The 21001-nt window shown below is 46.9% G+C and overlaps 1 protein-coding gene across 1 annotated transcript in view; it reads right to left on the minus strand.

The window, feature by feature from the left end:
• The window catches only part of SAMD8 (sterile alpha motif domain containing 8), a 41291-nt gene that overhangs the window by 14466 nt on the left and 5824 nt on the right, over positions 1–21001 (minus strand). Inside the window, 1 exon segment of the mRNA XM_048503262.1 lies at positions 6839–7437. Within this exon segment, the coding sequence (XP_048359219.1) occupies positions 6839–7425 (587 nt within the window). The 5' untranslated portion in view covers positions 7426–7437.

The raw sequence follows: 21001 nt of genomic DNA on the forward strand, positions 1-21001 counted from the left end.
AGATGGACTCTGGTCTGATCCAGCTGGCTTGTTCTTATGTTCGTATGTTCTTATGACACACACAAAAATGCAAACAGGTAGAGAGGCCTGGGTCATACAAGCCTTCACACGATCTTTGAACATCTACAAGAATGACATTACAATTTAGAAAGCACTGATCTTTCAGGGAGTCATTCTGATTAGAGATAATAGCGTCCAGTGACACATTCTGTGTTGTTTGAACGCATGATCTGATTTAACTGTGACTACGGCCATCCAGACAGTGGCAAACAAATCTCAGGTGGCGGAGATGCCTGTATGTGGAGACGAGAACTAACTTGAGGGAGTGGAAAATGCAGGTCTCCAATTCGTGACACCGGCAGGCAGTTGTGGGGTTTTTTTCCAGTTCGCAAGTGGTTCACAAGTGGGTTAGACGCTTACAGAAAACCACCCTCCAGCAATATCACCTCTGTACCGAAAATGCCACGGGTTTTTACATTCTGTTTCAGGACAAAGCTGACGATATGGAGACAAGCCAGTTTCTCAGTCCAGCTAACAGTTTCTGGAGTGTTGTGGGGTTTCCGGGCTGCCTGGCCGTGTTCTAGTAGCATTTTCTCCTGACGTTTCGCCTGCATCTGTGGCTGGCATCTTCAGAGGAAGATTCTCTGAAGATGCCAGCCACAGATGCAGGCAGAACGTCAGGAGAAAATGCTACTAGAACACGGCTATGCAGCCCAGAAACCCCACAACACTCCAGTGATTCCAGCCGTGAAAGCCTTCGACAACACAATAACAGTTTCTATTTGAAATTCTCCCACCCAAAATTGTACATTGCTGGGTTGGTGTGGTGCACTCAGTTTTATTCCAAAGAAGTTCAAGGTCTATAGACTTCCAAACCTTTTAAATTTCCAACCCTATAAAGGGCAAACCCTATAAAGAGCAAACGATGTAGAAGTATTTTTTTTTCTGTTCAGGGGAATCCACTTGCTTCCCTGTATCCTCCAAGAACTTAGAACAGTGATGGCGAACCTATGGCATGGGTGCCAGAGGTGGCACTCAGAGCCCTCTCTGTGGGCACGCGCACACAGAGTTTGTCATTTGGGGGGCGGAAAATCAACCCCCTACACACACATCTAGGCTGGCCTGGGCCACTGAGTACGATGGGTCTGGTGCCTGTGCTCCGGGTGGCTGCTGCCCGGGGGGGGGGGGGGGGGGGGCGCAGAGGAGGCACAGAGAGGTGTGCGCAGGACTTGCTGGAGGCTAGAGCAGGCTGGCCCCTGCTCGAGCGGGTGGGGCGGAGGAAGAAGGAATCAACCGGTTTTTTCTAAACTAAAACTTCAGCATTCGGGTTAAATTGCTGGGTTGGCACTTTGAGATAAATAAGTGGGTTTTGGGTTGCAATTTGGGCACTCGGTCTCAAAAAGGTCAGCCATCACTGACTTAGAACCTTAATACGGACTGTTCCACTTTCAGCGTTATACCATTAAGATAATCTTTATTTTATTTTATTTAGCTCTTATTCGCCTCTGTGGAAAAGCACTATGCGCATGTTCTAATGTGTGGATCAAAGTGCCTTTTACGCACTGTTGGGCTGGCACACGGTAAGCAACGTTCAGTAAATACCGCGCAGGGAAAGTGCCCAAGGAAAACAACAATAAGGAAGAACAATCAAGTACGTGCATGATAAGAGAACGTGTAACTGCCATATAGGAAACACAGACAACTTTCTGTGATTCACAGCAGGGGAGAAAAAATTAGTAAAAGTAAAAATTGATGTAAACAATGATTTATTAATTGTGGGGATAATAGATGATATAAGAGTGAACAGAAATTTGGAACCAATGTATACAATAATGATCAGAGCAGCACACGCAGTGTTGGCGTTGGGCTGGAAAGATAACAAGAAATGGACAGTCTCAAAATGGTGGGAATATATTTGGGAACAAATGCAGTTAGAGGTTTTTGAGAGACTGGCAAAAAATACACTATGGCAAGAGAAACTAGAAGATATTGTGAAGCTGTGGACATTGTATGAAAAATGGATGGAAGAAGCCGGATCTAACGAAGAACGATGGAATGAGGAGAGGCTGCAGCGTTTGGGACTCTTTAGTTTGGAGAGGAGACGGCTGAGGGGGGATATGATTGAAGTCTATAAAATTATGCCTGGGGTAGAAAATGTTGACAGAGAGACATTTTCTCTCTTTCTCACAATACTAGAACCAGGGGGCATTCATTGAAAATGCTGGGGGGGGGGGGAATTAGGACTAATAAAAGGAAACACTTCTTCACGCAATGTGTGATTGGTGTTTGGAATATGCTGCCACAGGAGGTGGTGATGGCCACTAACCTGGATAGCTTTAAAAGGGGCTTGGACAGTTTTATGGAGGAGAAGTCGATCTATGGCTACCAATCTTGATCCTCCTTGATCTCAGATTGCAAATGCCTTAGCAGACCAGGTGCTCGGGAGCAGCAGCAGCAGCAGGCCATTGCTTTCACCTCCTGCCTGTGAACTCCCAAAGGCACCTGGTGGGCCACTGCGAGTAGCAGAGACCTGGACTAGATGGACTCTGGTCTGATCCAGCTGGCTTGCTCTTATGTTCTTATGAATAAGAGAATAAGAAGGATGAACCTTCTGCAGCTTGCTTGAAATAATTGATGGAAAAGAGGGGGGGAGGGGGGTGAAAAAGGAAAAATGTATAGTGGGAACAAACATATTGAATGTAACAAATATAATAATACAATAAAAATACAATTTAATTTAAAAAAAAAAAAAACGAGAAAGCACATCCTTGTTTTATGCCCCTCTTCACAGAACTGGTACTGGAGTGCGAAGAACCAGCTTGAAGGGATAGGACGGCATCAAAGGGAAGACGCCCAGGGCTGCAGCAGGTGCTTTTCCCCAAATCCCTCTGACGCAGACTGTTCCCTCACAATGAATCAGACCCAAGGTCTGTCTGCTGTAGCTCTGTGGCCACCACATGACCTCAAAAGACCTAGAACAGGGGTCTGCAACCTGCGGCTCTCCAGATGTTCATGGACTACAATTCCCATTAGCCCCTGCCAGCATGGCCAATTGGGATTTGTAGTCCATGAGCATCTGGAGAGCCGCAGGTTGTAGACCCCTGCTTTAGGGTGAGTTCCAGTATATCAGCTCAGGGGATGATGGGAATTGTAGTCCATGGACATCTGGAGAGCTGCTGTAAGGTTGCTGTTTAACCTTGGAAGGTTTCTCTGCCAAGGTTGGCGCACAGCCCAGAATTGGGGAGTGTTTTCAGTATCTGTGGGTTCATACTTTTGTATCTTCTGTTTCTCTTGCCTGTCTGTGTGAAACTGTCTCACTGTAGTTTCGGATGGGAACTACAGGTATGTTTATCTAACTTTGGCGGGAACTGGGAGGGGAGCCCGTAAAAGCGGCTGCTTGAACACTGGGAGGCCAGTTCCTGCATTTCGTGTGATTGACTTAGATTGCCAGATCAATAAAGAACATAAATGTTACTTTTGTCCTGGACTTTGCAAGTTCCTTACAGCCGCAGGTTGCAGACCCCTGACCTAGAAGTAGGAGAAGAAGAGTTTGGATTTATACCCCCGTCCCTTTCTCTCACTGTCGAACAGCCCTGACGGTCAGGAAGTTCTTCTTAATGTTTAGGCGGGATCTCTTTTCTTCCTCTGACCTTGTCTTGCTGGCTACAGTCTTTTTGAGCATTTTATTTATTTATTTATTTATTTATTTATTCATTCATTCATTCATTCATTCATTCATTCATTCATTCATTCATTCATTCATTCATTCATTCATTCATTCGACTTATAGGCCGCCTCCTCCCCGAAGGGCTCGAGGCGGCTCACAGCACGGCTGTTATTCAAACAGCAATCACATAAAACTTAACCTATTATCCAATTAAAATTAAAGCAGCCATTATATACAACAAATAAAATTGAACAGCAAAACTAATTTCACAGTTAATCAAATCATTAATTAAAATTCAGATGAAAGTTAACAACGGCACCCGCTCTACAGGCCAAAAAGAGAGGGAGGGAACAGGAGGGCCTGTGATGGTATCAGAAAATCACCCCCCCCCCCCCGGATGGAAAAAGACGGACTCAGGCAGCTTCAGTTGCAATTGCAGCTTCAATGGGGGGCAGTGAAACCACGGCCAGCCCCTCCAATAGCCCGGTGGAATAGCTCCGTCTTACAGGCCCTGTGGAACTCACCAAGGTCCCGCAGGGCCCGGACAGCTGGAGGAAGAGCATTTTATACCCAACTCCATCACAGCACTCTGCCTATAGAAATTCCACTCTGAAACAATACCTGTCATTTATTGCCGAAATTCATCTTCTCAGCTGCTTCGTATACCTGATAGTCAAAGGTTGGCCCCTGCACAAATTTCTTTAAAATATCTGGACATGGTTTAGCCCAGGGGTGCCCCAGTGTTGCGCCCACCAAGGGTTTTTTCAGAAGGCGGGCGGGTGTCAGTGTGTGCTTAATGTCTGAGGCCTCTTTGGGTTTCTGAGTCTTCCTTCATGCCTCTGTGCCCCCTTTGCTTGCAACAGTAGATAACAGGGGCATCTCCAGCCTTCTATGCAAACGGAGGGATAACCGGATGGCTTCATATCATGACTTTCGCTTTCCTCTCACTATTCCCACTTTTGGAGCAGCAGTGGCGTAGGAGGTTAAGATCAGGTGAACTCTGATCTGGAGGAACCGGGTTTGATTCCCCGCTCTGCCGCCTGAGCTGTGGAGGCTTATCTGGGGAATTCAGATTAGCCTGTGCACTCCCACACATGCCAGCTGGGTGACCTTGGGCTAGTCACAGCTTTCCGGAGCTCTCTCAGCCCCACCCACCTCACAGGGTGTTTGTTGTGAGGGGGGAAGGGCAAGGAGATTGTCAGCCCCTTTGAGTCTCCTGCAGGAGAGAAAGGGGGAATATAGTTGGGGGGACAGGAGGGAGTGGGCAGCAGAGATAATAAAGTTATAGGCATTTGGGGGGGTGCTTTAGAACTGGCTTTGCAAAAGCCGGTGTTCACTTCAATAAAGACCACTGCGTGATGAATCCCAGAGTCTGCCAATGAATGAATCCTAGACATGACAGCCGGGTGGGGACCGGGGAAGAGGGCTCTTGCCCAGCAGGGCTTCTGATTGGCTGCTGAAGTTCAGATCAGCTGTGCAGATTAAAAGAACATTGCTTCAGGAAGTGAAGCCAGTCAGCTTCCCTGCTACTCTGCAGAGAGTAGAGATTTGAGTCTCTGCAGGGCCTTGGCTGGATAACTGGCCCCTTTGCCCTTCATTACAAAGCAGCACATACAGAACACATTTATGCTACATGTACCAGCCCACCAACAGCTACCAAACTATCTCAGAGCATTTACCCTTTGCCATTAGCCTGAATCCCTCAGAACACCTGCGCCACTTTTAGGAGCCAGCGTGGTGAAGTGGTTGAGAGCAGGTGCACTCTAATCTGGAGAACTGAGTTTGATTCTCTGCTCTGCCACTTGAGCTGTGGAGGCTTATCTAGGGAACCAGATTAGCCTGTGCACTCCAACACATGCCAGCTGGGTGACCTTGGGCTAGTCACAGTTCCTTGGAGCTCTTTCAGCCCCACCCACCTCACAGGATGATTGTTGTGAGGGAGGAAGGGAAAGGAGTTTGTAAGCCCCTTTGAGTCTCCTTACAGGAGAGAAAGGGGGAATATAAATCCACACTACTACTACTACTACTACTCCTTCTCCTGGTAGAATCTTCTCATGTTGGCTTTGCTTAAAACCAACTAGAACATTTCCACAGACAGGAAGACTTCTGCCCAGCGAGCATCATTTTCTTGCCTTCCCCTCCCTTCTCCCAAGAAATCTTCTGAGTCCTGAAACAAAAACTACTGGATCAAGAGTTTCAGAAACTTATTCGTGAAGCCACCAGATCTTGTTCGCCTTTATGTCTCGGAATTCTTCTTAAAATATTCTGTGCGGCCACATATCTATTCCAATTAACTCTTCCTTAACACTTGCCAAACGTAATACGTTTCCTTCTGCAAATTTATCAGGGAGGTGTCAAAAATCCCTCTTGCCAAAAGAGCGCGTGCAATGTGCCAAGAAGTATACAGAAACTGTTCACCATATGTTGTTATACTGCCCTTCTTAAATAACTGTTAGAACCAATCTGCCGAATGTGCTATTGGGTAACAGACCTGGTTAACCTGATAATCAAAAAAAATTGTCTACTGGTTAGATAATGAGGATGAGCTTTTCTCTGAAGTGGCTGCAAAGTAACTACTGTTTATCATCAAGCTGCGACTTGATTGTATATAAGTTTCTCCACTACTTTTTCTTTTCTTATGCCAACAAAGGTTGTGATAGACCAGTGGTGGCGAACCTTTGGCACTCCAGATGTTATGGACTACAATTCCCATCAGCCCCTGCCAGCATGGCCAACTGGAAGGGGCTGGTGGGAATTGTAGTCCATAACATCTGGAGTGCCAAAGGTTTGCCACCACGGTGATTGACACAGGCCTTCCCCTGCTGCTGTAGTCCCAATTGCCCCTGAAATACCACTCTCAAAATGCGACCCTTGGCTGCTTTTCCCGTGTGCAAAGCACCGTCACCCATACAGAGACAGTGAGAATGTTCCATGAAACTCCACCAAGACATACCTTGGCCTTACTACGAGCGGGGGGATTCTTCATTTTAATAAATAGAATCCAGCAGCAACCTAGAGATCCACAACATTTTCCAGGCTATGAGTCAAAGTGCACTTCGTCAGACACGTGTCAGAATGGAGATCTCAGAGTCCTTAATATTACAGACCAACATGGCTACCCTTTGAAACTACCCTCACTTTAACAGATACCTTCTTTTATGCACTACTCACCTGTCTAGGAATATGTCTGGCAGTGGTGGATACGTCTGCATGTCCGGCACACGCTCATGAACGATGACCATGACAAACGACGTGAAGCCGAACACAATGAAGACATAGATACAGCTCAGAGCCGTCTTCCAGTACTCCGGGTTCAGACTCCGGGGAGGGTGCTTGTTTTTCCCGTTGCTGTACTGGTACTGCTCAGCGCTCAGGTCGACAACGGGCTCGCAGTCATCGTCGCAGTCCCGCTGCGTTTCTCCATTACAAAACCAGTTTGTTCCCTGCAGAGTGGAAACGGCAGGCGAGAGAGACCCCAGCGGGGGCTCACTGTTGTAGCCCAGTTCTTCCAGAACGTCCATGTGGTGTTTCTGCAATTTGCGTATCGACAACATGAGTCTCTTGATGTCACCCAGGATTTTGATTTCTAGGGGGGGAGACCGCAAGTCATATTCAGTCAGGGTCAGTAGCGTCATCCCATCCAGCCTGTGTTTATCACACAAAGTGTCCACATATTCGTAAAAACCTTCGTCCTTCAGCCATTTGGCCACGTGTCTTGTTGACCAGCGGCGGATGCACAGTTGGCCACTGACTTCCATGGTCTTCACCTGCTAAAAAAGCAAAGGTTTACAGGGTTGAGGCATCGTCGTCAACATTGAACGAGTATTTAGTCATCAAAACAACATTCTACTAGGAAAGTGCTTTAAAGTTTACTTCCTTAATACGACTCCACCTTTTCTGATGGCATAGGGTCAGTGACAAGGGTCAGTGCTATCAGTCGCAGACCAGGAAAGGGATGTGGGCGTCTTAGTTGATAGTTCCATGGGAATGTCAACTCAGTGTATGGCAGCTGTGAAAAAGGCAAACTCTATGCTGGGAATAATTAGGAAAGGAGTTGATAATAAAACTGCAAAGATTGTCATGCCCTTATATAAAGCCATGATGCGACCGCACTTGGAGTACTGTGTTCAGTTCTGGTCGCCACATCTCAAAAAGGATATCGAAGAGATAGAAAAAGTGAAGAAGGGCAACGAGGATGATTGGGGGATTGGAGCACCTTCCTTATGAGGAGAGGCTGCAGCGTTTGGGACTCTTTAGTTTGGAGAGGAGACGTCTGAGGGGGGATATGATTGAAGTCTATAAAATTATGCGTGGGGTAGAAAATATTGACAGAGAGACATTTTTCTCTCTTTCTCACAATACTAGAACCAGGGGGCATTCATTGAAAATGCTGGGGGGAAGAATTAGGACTAATAAAAGGAAACACTTCTTCACGCAATGTGTGATTGGTGTTTGGAATATGCTGCCACAGAAGGTGGTGATGGCCACTAACCTGGATAGCTTTAAAAAGGGCTTGGACAGATTTATGGAGGAGAAGTCGATCTGTGGCTACCAATCTTGATCCTCCTTGATTTGAGATTGCAAATGCCTTAGCAGACCAGGTGCTCAGGAGCAGCAGCAGGCCATTGCTTTCACATCCTGCACGTGAGCTCCCAAAGGCACCTGGTGGGCCACTGAGAGTAGCAGAGTGCTGGACTAGATGGACTTATGTTCTTATATCTGAAAAATCCTAGTCTTTCATTTGAGTAAATTGAATACAGCATTGCTTCTAACATTTTTAATGTTAGCTTTGTCCAAAATTAATATGGTATCAGTGGTGTGAAAATATTCCACGGACCAGCTGAACTTCCAGCGGTACAGTTAAACAAATTTCTGAGTTTCTTCCCAAAAGGGAAGACATCCTCCGACAATGGCTTCAATGTTTCTAGAAATCATATCTATCCAATTGTTCAAGGACATAACAATCTTGAGCCCAACTCAATGAATAACTGGTCAGTCTCTCACATACAAAGACCATTTATAAGAAACTATCTGATATCAGAAGTTAAGCAGGGTTGTCCCTGGTTAGTATTTGGATGGGAGACCACCACAGACGTCTACGGTCACAATACAGAGGCAGGCGATAGAAAAACCACCTCTGAGCCTCTCTTGCCTAGAAAACCGTGCAGCACTGTTGTAAGTCAGCTGTGATTGAAGGTGCTTTTTACTCCCACTTCTAAGAACTAAATCATTCAGAAACATTTGTGCTCTCTGTGTCAAGCCTGGATCTGGACCAATACCAGACTCAGTGATTATGATCAGAAGTCTTTATTGTTAGACATCAGCATAGTCCTAGAAGAAGCCAGTTCTGAACACTGGCTCTTCTAGCACCCCCTTTAAGGTCCCAAAGGCACCCCTAGCACCCCTTTTAATACCCCTTCCTTCCGTCCCCAAGAACATGAAATCAAAACATTACAAAGCAAGAAGGTGACAATTGTTCATTCTCAAGCCGACAGGAAGGGTTCCCAGCCCAATTGGTGCTTGGGAGCAATCTACATAGTACAGCAGACCTGGGCATTATACAGCCCGCGGGCCACATCCGGCCCGCTGGATGACCCTGACTGGCCCCCCTGCCTTTTGGCCCAGCCCTCCACAATCTTTTCTGTTTCTTATGCGGCCCCATGGAAAAAATAATTGCCCACCCCTGTAGCACAGGTTACCAAGTACAAAGGTGGCAAGAAGCCGCAATTCAGGGAAGCGCATTATCATTGCCGAACCACAGCCCCATTTGATGTCAAGTGTCTCTGTTTAAAACACAGAATCAATATGAACAAGAACCCCATATTCTCAAACTCTTAGAAGATGCGTTTCAGACTCAGACGTCACAAAACAACTATGTTTTACCTTCTACTGAAACTGCAAACAAAATTCCAACATTTTCCTGGAAAACAATGCCACTCCATACACCTTTCCCCAATCTTGTGTTTCACGACCCCTAGACAAAAGGGATCGGAGAAAGCCAGGCACGGACTCACCAAAAGATTACTCTCAAAATCCCCATAAGGATTCCCGTAAGACAAGCGGCTGAGCCCAGAGAGTTCAGCCAGAATTCTGCAGCGCTAACAGAGCTGTGGTTTCAAGAAAGGCAGCGATCAGAAGGATGATACCAGCGGCGGTGCTGACCAAGCAAACATCAAAGGTCAGGCCAGTACTTGGGAGAAAGTCCGTGGGGAGTTCCACATGCCGGAGGACCAGAAAAGTCCAACCACGGCAGAGATAACTGCGCCGGGCCTTCCAGACGGCTGATATCGGCGTCTCCTTGGCATGGGCGACGCCTGGAATCTCTCTCTACCAGGCAGTCTTCCTTACATGCCAAGCAGTTTCCCTGCATCTTCCCTGGCATGTCTAACAAGTTGCAGAAACTAACAAGTTTCAGGGTATCTTTAGGAGACACTCCTAATGATACCACCCAGGTTTGGTGATGTTTGGTTCAGGGGGTCCAAAGTTATGGACCCTCAAAAGTGTAGCCCCATCTTCTGTAGCTCCCATTGGAAACAATAGGGGATGGGGGCACCTCCTTTGGGAGTCTATAGCTTTGGACCCCCTGGACTAAACTTTACCAAACCTGGGTTGTATCATCAGGAGAGTCTCCCAACAAATCCCTGAAATGTTGGTGTTGCTAGCCTAAAAATGCGTCCCCTGCAGGCCAAAAACAAAAAAAACACTAAAAATACAAAGAACACACAAACGGGGTGGAGCTTTGGACATGCAATGGAGGGGGTTGAACCCGAGAAAAAAACAACCCTTACCTGCGTCCTTGCTACCTTGGCAGTGGAAAGTGCTGCCAAGTCACAACTGACTGACCCTCAGAGGGTTTTCAAGGCAAGAGGTATGCCAGGGTGGTTTGCCATGACCTGCCTTCGCATACGGATAGCAAAATTCAAATGACGCTAGCAAGAGAATGCTTGGGAGCATCTGTGAGCATAAACCACATGCAGGCACTGGGGTTTGTCCATGCTTCGTAACCCACATTTAGCACATTCAACATGAGGGATCTGCAGAGTAACAGCCCTATGAGTCAGAAAAGTTCCCATCCCGCATCCTCGGGGTGGGGAGGAAACTCAGAAATGGAAACAAAATAAGGAGACAAAAAGAATGCAGGATCATGAGCGCTAACAATTACTGTGTTGTGCATTAGTTGAATGCCATGGAAGGGTTCAGTTCAGTTCAGTACATTAGTTTAGAAAGCAACATGGAAATATTAAATGCAGTGATATTTTTAAAACCGTGCCGTTCCCAAGACTGCGCCATCTACTCAACGTGAGCTCCTTAAAAGCAAAAACATAAATACCTGAGCGACTTAAAAGTATCCCCCCTGCAGCCTCTCAGATAGAAGGAGCTGTAAACTTTTCCAAATAATGTACTGATTTAGATTAAATTTGCAAGCAAGGAGCTCTCTCCGGATTACAGCTCCAGGAGCTTCTAGGCCTGGTCAGCGTCTGGCTGTGATTATACGCAGTCGGTTACTGGTCCGGACCAGGGCAAAGTTTCAAACTGTGATTTGCAGATGGCCAAACCCCAAAGGGGTTTGGGGTACTCATGTGCTGTTATTATTATTTTTTTAGCAAGCCTTTATTGGCATAGACAGCAGTACAACAATAATAAAAGCAGATTAAAAAAGCATATACAATACAGGACATAAATGTTAGGTCGAAGGAAATCTACTGGCATTTAGTAATTTCCAGGAGAAAGTCTGCCACTATCATACAGAGAGAAGGATCAGGGTTGTCCAACAAGTAGTGTAATCTAATTAAATTGGGGAGATGGGGTAAATGTAAAGGAGTGAGATTCACATACTTGGATCTGATTTCCTTGAATCTGAGACAGTGAAGTAATTGGTGGGCCAGAGATTCGACTGAGCCATCGTTACATGGGCACAATCTTTTAGCCTTTTCTTGCTTATTAAATCTGCCATGTAACAAGGCAGAAGGCATAACATTAAACCTGGCGAGCATTATGGCTCTCCTTTGAACGGGGTTTATTAAGCAATACAGGTAGTGTGCCAAGTGGCCCCGTTCAAATGGGAGAGAAAAATACAGCCAAGTTTTCTTGGCTGCGGTGATTAGGGTTGAGAACTCTCTATCCAATAGTTGACCTTTTAATTTCCTATAAGCTTCTGAATAGGACAAAGGGCAAAGTGAATCCACTGACAGTCCAATGGAGGCAAATGTGCTGTTACCCTCTTCTAGCGCTGTCTTCTTGTCCAAAGGAAGGACCTGGGAGCGAGTTAAACGGAGCGTGCAAACCAAAGCTACAGGGACGGTTATCATTTGCACACTTCCTGGTATTCCTGTCCTTCCTGCTTCCCTGTTTAGCAACAATATTCATCAAGGTGACAATCAAGTTCCACAGCAATAAAGTCTAGATAACTCAGCACAGTATTTCAAAGAACTAATCGCAGCTGATTCACAAACATTGGGCAGTAAGTAGCACAAGAAAAGAGAACCAGGAAGGGAAACGAACGCTGTCTCTACATAGCACATGCAAGACCCACAGGGACAGACAGTAGATTTATCATCAGAACCTAACTGCGATGTTCACTTGTTCTGTTGGGCTCATGTCCCAACTGCAATCATTGCCGATAAGATCAGAAGGGATGCAACTCCCTAAAATTTACTGTAATTAAGTGAGGAGATCACAGTGAGATTCCTAGGAAACGCTGGAACCGTTACAAAGGCATGCCTTTTAAAACATTTAAGAAAAGAGGAATGGGGGCATCTTAGCAGAAAACCCACATTCCAGTGAACTCTCATCAGATGTCAGAACCCAAGCAGGGTTGGAACTTGGATGAGCGGCCACCAAGGAATACCAGGGTTGTAATGCGGAAGGCAGAAATGTGTCATGATCAGTCCATGTTAGATCCTGCCATGCCTCCTGTCTCCTGCCTGGAACGTGGGAACCGTTCTCTTCTCATTCCCCCTCCCAGCTGTGCTTATGTTTTTCCGCCTTGCTTCTCAGGCCTTATCAGCTCATTAGATGCCTGGCGTTGTAGGTCTGTCAGCACTGTGGAATGGAGGAGCAGCAGTGGTGTAGGAGGTTAAGAGCTCGTGTATCTAATCTGGAGGAACCGGGTTTGATTCCCAGCTCTGCCGCCTGAGCTGTGGAGGCGTATCTGGGGGATTCAGATTCGCCTGTGCACTCCCACACACGCAAGCTGGGTGACCTTGGGCTAGTCACAGCTTCTCGGAGCTCTCTCAGCCCCACCTACCTCACAGGGTGTTTGATGTGAGGGGGGAAGGGCAAGGAGATTGTAAGCCCCTTTGAGTCTCCTACAAGAGAGAAAGGGGGGATATAAATCCAAACTCCTCCTCCTCCTCCTCCTTTTGACCCAGGGGGCGGGGCAGGTTTCTTTTCTGGACCGTAGGACTGGAAGGGTGCCATCCTCCCCGCCTTGCGGACTGGTAGGCAAGGGTGGGATGACGTGACGTATCATGTGGGGTATAATGGTGGCTGCAAATTCGACTATGCTTAGTTCTGGCAATAGAAGTCTAAATCCTCATTCCTGATGCTGTTTCATAATAAAGAAATCAACTGAACACAGAGTCTTGTTATTGAACAGTCCAGGGGCACAACACAAGGGCAAGCCACCTCTGACTGTCTCTTGCCTTGAAAACCCCATGTCCGTGGTGGCGAACCTTTGGCACTCCAGATGTTATGGACTACAATTCCCATCAGCCCCTGCCAGCATGGCCAATTGGCCAATTCTAAAAATTGACAAAGCTGACCCAACGGACCAGGCCTGTGCATGAGCTCTAATGTTACCTCACTGATGCAATATGATTTTTTTTTTTACAAAAGCCTTTCAAAAATGATAATGAGAGGGAGGAGAAAATGGCTGAAGGGGAGGTTGGGGGCCAGGTGTTTGGTGGGGTGGAGAAATACAGACTGTTTCAACACGCTCAACGAAAACTGGCTTGGAAATGGACCAAAAAACTGTGGCTAAAGCACTTGAGGAAACAATGGAGGAAAAACGAAGGGAAAATGTTTTTGGAACCAAACAGAGGGATAAAAAAACATGTGGAATTCAAAGAAACCAACGTTGCATTTGGTGGCAGGATATGTTGCAAACAGCGCGTGCAGAAAAGGTCCCCAAGTGGCAAAGCGTTGGCTAATCTTTGGCTGAGGAATTCAGCCTGAGGATATAGCTTTGCATGGGGCGGCACAAGGGCAGGGCAGGGCAAGCATCTGGACAGTGAGTAAGATATGTGGAAGACTTGGTGCCAGGTAAAGAGCACGGGGTACACAGAAAGAACCGTGTGGGAACCAGAAAGTTTACAGTGTTATTGCTCAGATGAAGAAGAAGAAGGAGGAGGAGGAGGAGGAGGAGTTTGGACTTATATCCCCCCTTTCTCTCCTGCAGGAGACTCAAAGGGGCTGACAATCTCCTTGCCCTTCCCCCCTCACAACAAACACCCTGTGAGAGGTAGGTGGGGCTGAGAGAGTTCCAAAGAACTGTGACTAGCCCAAGATCACCCAGCTGGCGTGTGTGGGAATGCACAGGCTAATCTGAATTCCCCAGATAAGCCCCCACAGCTCAGGCGGCAGAGCTGGGAATCAAACTCGGTTCCTCCAGATTAGATACACGAGCTCTTAACCTCCTACGCCACTGCTGCTCCACTGGAGTCTTTTACCTCTTACCGTGGGAGGGGGCCTCTATCCAAGCTGGCTAGTAGCCACTGACTGACTGCCCCTCCATTCATCTGCTGATCCCCCTATTAAACGGCATGACTCCAAAGGTTATATCCAGATGGATACTTGCCAAATGGAGAATGATTTTTCTTCGTGCGCCCGAGCAGATATCACACCCTGGCAGCGCCAGGCACTGACGGCCACAGGCACCAATGCATACGGCCGATGACGTCACTGGAAAGCAGGCTCACGTACTGCGCTTCTTCAAAGGCACGACAAGTCCCAACTCCCCAGTGAACGCAAAGACGGAGAACCGTTTTGTTTCAAAACAAACACCTCGCCATCCCACTTTCGACAGCCTTCCAGAAAATTTACAAACGACAAACATAAATACAATTAACCCTTTACAGCCCAAGGGCAGAACGGTAGAAGCGCTTGGCAAAAAGGGAAAAAAAGGGAAGTTAATTATAATTATAACTGAAACATGTGAGAGAATTAGAAGGTGCCTAAAGGAACGCCAAGGGGGTAAAAGCGGGGCATCTGGGAAGGGACACCACCATAGGACTGAATGCTCAAACAGTTATCTCAAAAAGCAGCATGCTGCCATGCTCAACAAACACTACCAAAACACATATACCATGTTTCCCCAAATATAAGACAGTGTCTAATATTAATTTTTGCTCCCAAAGATGCACTATGTCTTATTTTCAGGGGATGTCTTATTTTTCTGTGTTCTGTTCATCAGGCATGCTTCCAAACAAAAACTTTGCTATGTCTTACTTTTGGGGGATGCCTTATATTTCACACTTCAGCAAAACCTCTACTATGTCTTAGTTTCCGGGGATGTCTTATATTCGGGGAAACAGGGTACATGCTATGGCTCGTAATGAAGAGTTTTTGGATTTATATCCCCCCTTTCTCTCCTGTAGGAAACTCAAAGGGACTGACAATCTCCTTGCCCTTCCCCCCTCACAACAAACACCCTGTGAAGTAGGTGGGGCTGAGAGAGCTCCGAAGAACTGTGACTAGCCCAAGGTCACCCAGCTGGCGTGTGTGGGAGTGTACAGGCTAGTCTGAATTCCCCAGATAAGCCTCCACAGCTCAGGCGGCAGAAGAGGGAATCAAACCCGGTTCCTCCAGATTAGATACTGGTTTTTACTGCTTGTTATTGGATTGTATGATTTTTACCCTAGGTTATAACCTGACCTATACACAAATTATGGTACAATCTGGATCGGAAGGGCTAGAGGAGGGGTCCTCAGCTCCATGCCCACGACTGCCATGCCACCCACCTTTCCTGGTGGCTGTGCAGATTATTAAAACTGTTGCTTCAGCAGCCACTGCCACGCAACACAAGGAAAGGTTTGTGCATGCAAGAAAATGGTTATTGTTCGCCGCCCTGAGTCTGCCTGGTGGGGGCGGGGCAGGAAAACTGCAGAAAATAGAAATAAATATTTCTAAACAGAATGTCCATTTTAAAAGGCATCCTGTTAAGCAGACTACTGCCTGAAATGCTGAAGGCTTACTACTAGAGTTAAGAACATAAGAACTAGCCTGCTGGATCAGACCAGAGTCCATCTAGTCCAGCTCTCTGCTACTTGCAGTGGCCCACCAGGTGCCTTTGGGAGCTCACGTGCAGGATGTGAAAGCAATGGCCTTCTGCGGCTGTTGCTCCCGATCACCTGGTCTGTTAAGGCATTTGCAATCTCAGATCAAGGAGGATCAAGATTGGTAGCCAGAGATCAACTTCTCCTCCATAAATCTGTCCAAGCCCTTTTTAAAGCTATCCAGGTTAGTGGCCATCACCACCTCCTGTGGCAGCATATTCCAAACACCAATCACACGTTGCATGAAGAAGTGTTTCCTTTTATTAGTCCTAATTCTTCCCCCCAGCATTTTCAATGAATGCCCCCTGGTTCTAGTATTATGCATAACTTCAACCCCCCTGAGATTCTGCCGCTGGCTCTGCGTTTTCTGTGGCAGGCCAAAATCCCGTGACAAAATCCCAAAGATGCCCACGGGCTCAAAAAGGCTGGGGACCCCTGAGCTAGAAGCCACATATCTCGCAACTGCTTGGATAACTTTAGCTTACATCCCTATGGGATTCAGCACCTTCTGACAGGTTAAAAGGCCAGCATGGCTGAACTCAGGATGTTACTGCCACTGACTGGAGTCACGTGCATCTCAGTGCAGGAAGACAAAATCAAAGGTCCTTTTAAGGGGATCAGATTTCTCTCTCTTTTTTTAAAAAAAAAAGAGGTTGCTCAGAAGGATAGACCATTTTCTGGGGTCCTGCTTCTTACCTTCCCCGTGGGAAGCTACTGATCTTTCCAGCATCGCAGGGGGTGGGACTTGGGGGTCTCTTCCAACTCTATGATTCTATGATCTGAACATCTGGTGGTGTCCCTGGAAGCATCCTGACAGCCCTTTTGAATACTTGGTATAGATCAGCACCTGGACGTCAACCCCTTTCATACTGCTGGGCCTTTGGTGCATTATAACGCCTTGATGTGTTAACCACACGTCCTCTGCTGGGAGTCATGAGGGCCCCTGAATGATCCAGAACAGGGGTCTGCAACCTGCGGCTCTCCAGATGTTCATGGACTACAGATCCCACTCGGCCTGCCAACAGATCCAGTGGCTATGCTTTGGCAGGGGCTGATGGGAATTGTACTTCCTCCATGAACATCTGGAGAGCCGCAGGTTGCAGACCCCTGATCCAGAAAAATTCAGTTGCAACTACTGATTTCAGCTTGACCTGGCAGGACACATTGTGGTGTGTTACGTGGTCACTCACACATCCTGTCTGCGTGAAAATGCTGGGTGTGATTCTAAAGAACTTTGGCATTCAACACCCTCCGTATACAGATGTTCCCCAACCTGAGATTTCATGAACTAAACCAGGGGTCTTCAAACTATGGTCCTTCAGATGTTCATGGACTACAATTCCCATCAGCCCTGCCAGCATGGCCAAGTGAAAGGGCTCGTGGGAATCGTAGTCTCTGAACATCTGGAGGGCCATCGTTTGAAGACCCCTGAACTAAACCGCCACAGCCCACTTTTCCAGCACTGAACCAGGTGTTTCGAGCCAGTTGTCAAAGAAGTGGTGTTGTGTTTAGACAAGGCAAAGGTGATGTGTACAGAGAGGGAGGGCTTTACCAGAAGCCAGTAGGATTTCTGTCTCACCAGGGGCAGAAATACACAGTAAAACAAACAGTTCCGCAGGGAAAAAAACGTGAAGCTTGTAATAATTCTTTTGAAGAAACAAGGTAAAAATCACTTGCCTGGTTGGAAATGTCAAAGCCCATAAGGAAGACGGGAAAATTTGGGGAACAGGCCGTTTTTTCCCTTTCCCCCCCTTCCCCCACACTGGGTATTCTGAGGTAAAAACTGGGAGACCTCTACAACTCCTTCTTGAAAAGTACAAAATGCTTTTGAAAACCAGGTTTACACATTCCAAATATGAACTGTAAAATATTTTCAATGCAAGACAACCTACAGGACTACATAATCCCAATGAATACAGCAAGTAGACACATATTTTCAAGGACATGAAGAAGAAGAAGAAGAAGAAGAAGAAGAAGAAGAAGAAGAAGAAGAAGAAGAAGAAGAAGAAGAGGAGGAGGAGGAGGAGGAGGAGGAGGAAGAAGAAGAAGAAGAAGAAGAAGAAGAAGAAGAGTTTGGGTTTAGATCCCCCCTTTCTCTCCTGCAGGAGACTCAAAGGGGCTTACAATCTCCTTGCCCTTCCTCCCTCACAACAAACACCCTGTGAGGTGGGTGGGGCTGAGAGAGCTCTGAGAAGCTGTGACTAGCCCAAGGTCACCCAGCTGGCGTGTGTGGGAGTGCACAGGCTAATCCTGAATTCATCAAGAGAAGCCTCCCACAACTCAAGCAGCAGAGCTGGGAATCAAACCCGGTTCCTCCAGATCAGAGTGCACCTGCTCTTAGCCACTGCTCTTAGCCACTATGCCACTGCTGCTCCATCATTGAAATGTAAATTGACATGCTTCATCATTGACATGCTTCATCATTGAAATGTAAATAATTCCAGCAACAACGTGCTATAAGGGTTCAGTTTAATTGGGTCCTGAAATGCGTTGGTCACCCTATTGCGGATGCCCCAATAAATCCATCCCCCCCCCCACCCCCCACCCCCAGCCGTGGCTTCCCATTTTCCAGGCATCTTCGGTCTCCAGTTCCATTCTGTAAACTGAACAGGGCTGCCTCGCTCCAGCAAAGTCACGCTGACTGTTCTTTTATATTTGGTTACCGAGATATCGGAGCTGATATCTTTTTTGGGAGAAGGAAAAAAATGAGAATGACCTATTTGTAGCCAGGGGCTGGACCACGATGCTTGAAAACAAACAGAAAAGGCTCTCAACGCCCCCATCCTAAGTAGAGCTTTTTTCTTTGTTTGTTTTCTTTCTTTCTTTGCCATCAGGTCACAGTGACTTAAGACAACCCTTGGTGGGGTCTCCAGACAAGAGACATTCAGAGGTGGTTTGCCACTGCTGCCCCCACATCAAGACTCTGACAGTCCTCAGAGATCTCCCATCAAAACACTAGCCAGGATCAGAGCTAGGAGTACAGTACAGTATAGACTTTATTACAGTCAAAGACCAGAAAACAACACTTTGCATATCAGCAATACACCATAATACGGTAGTCTATAAAGGCGTGCTACTAAGTTGAATTTTAGAAGAAGAAGAAGAAGAAGAAGAAGAAGAAGAAGAAGAGAGAGGCGAAGGCGAGAGAAGGCAGAAGGAAAGAGGCGAGAAGACGAAGGCAGCGAGGAGGAGGAGGAGTTTGGGATTATATCCCCCCTTTCTCTCCTGCAGGAGACTCAAAGGGGCTGACAATCTCCTTGCCCTTCCCCCCTCACAACAAACACCCTGTGAGGTAGGTGGGGCTGAGAGGGCTCCGAGAAGCTGTGACTAGCCCAAGGTCACCCAGCTGGCATGTGTGGGAGTGCACAGGCTAATCTGAATTCCCCAGATAAGCCTCCACAGCTCAGGCGGCAGAGCGGAGAATCAAACCCGGTTCCTCCAGATTAGATACACGAGCTCTTAACCTCTTACGCCACTGCTGCTCCTTTTAGCTTATATAAACGTTTTAAATCCTATTTAATATACGCTAAAATAATACACATAAATTAATTATTTAGACATTTGTCTTCTATTTGATACTAAACATTTATAAGGGCTTCGAGTCTCTGACTGGATCAAGGTCACCCAGCAAATTTTCACGGCAGAGCTGGGATTTTGGACCTGGGTTTCCTAGCTCCTAGCCCAGGGGTAGGGAACCTGCGGCTCTCCAGATGTTCAGGAACTACAATTCCCATCAGCCCCTACCAGCATGGCCAATTGGCCATGCTGACAGAAACTGATAGGGTGAATTGCTAATTCCTAATCTAAGGAAAACACTGGGATTCTATCCTAACAACACTTTAACCACTACCCCATGCTGACTCTCTCCTGCACCCTTCTAAAACCACCACACTCACTGAGCTCAGAGAGGGATCATTTGCTAAGGAGTACACTGCTCCTCCCCACGTTGCTCCGTTTCCCAACTGTGACAGGCACAGGGCAGGTGACGCTGGCAAAGTTACACTCCCTGGTCCGGAAAAAAGAACAATCACTCCATCACACCTGCTTGGAGTTTCTAATATTCCAGCCGCGTGTGAAGTCTCCACGCAGTTGTCTTAATGCAGGGCCCGGTGTTTTGATTTATATCCCGCTTTCTCTCCTGTCAAAAAGGAATCTCAAATCAGCTTGCAAACTCTGTCCTTCCTCTTCCCATAGCGCAAGTATGTGGGGCGGAGAGAATTCAGAGAGAACTGAGACTAGCCCAGGGGTAAGGAACCTGCGGCTCTCCAGATGTTCAGGAACTACAATTCCCATCAGCCTCTGTCAGCATGGCCAATTGGCCATGCTGGTAGGGGCTGATGGGAATTGTAGTTCCTGAACATCTGGAGAGCCGCAGGTTCCCTACCCCTGGACTAGCCCAATGTCACTCAACAGGCTTCATGTGTAGGAACAGGGAAATAAATCCAGTTCACCAGCTAAGACTCCACAGCTCATAGAGAGGAGTGGGGAGTAAAACCCAGTTCTCCAGATTGGAGTCCACCTGCTCCTAAGCATGACACCACAAAGTATTAGTGTTTAAAAATTTGCAAGAAAACCCAAGAATCCACACAGGCTGTGCGTCACCATCCTTAGTAAGTAGCCATTCTTAACTGTATTGTGATTGCCACAAGCACTGATGGTTTTAAAGAGGAATTAGCTACATGTCTACATCGCGATCCCCACCAATGCTAGCTAAATGGACTCCCATATTCAGGAGCAGTATATCTCTGAGCATCCATGCCTTCTTGAGGGCTTCTTGAGGGCCAGTCACTGTGGAAAAGAAGATGCTAGATCAGGTGGACCAACAGGGCTGTTTCTATGATGTGCCAACCAATGCTTAGTGAACACCTCTAAAATTAACGTTTGCGCATCTGTGCGTTATTACCCCACCCGCGGATTAAGGCCACGTTATGTAGAATTTGTCAGAAACTCAGCAGGAAGTGAAACACGAAGACAAACTCGTTTAGTTAGTTCTGAACAAAACTGGCCTGCTATAAAACCATCACACCGCACGAAAGCAGGCAGTCCAACGCAAATGATC

The sequence above is a fragment of the Sphaerodactylus townsendi genome, linkage group LG07 (genome assembly GCF_021028975.2).
Source record: "Sphaerodactylus townsendi isolate TG3544 linkage group LG07, MPM_Stown_v2.3, whole genome shotgun sequence".
Taxonomy (NCBI): domain Eukaryota; kingdom Metazoa; phylum Chordata; class Lepidosauria; order Squamata; family Sphaerodactylidae; genus Sphaerodactylus; species Sphaerodactylus townsendi.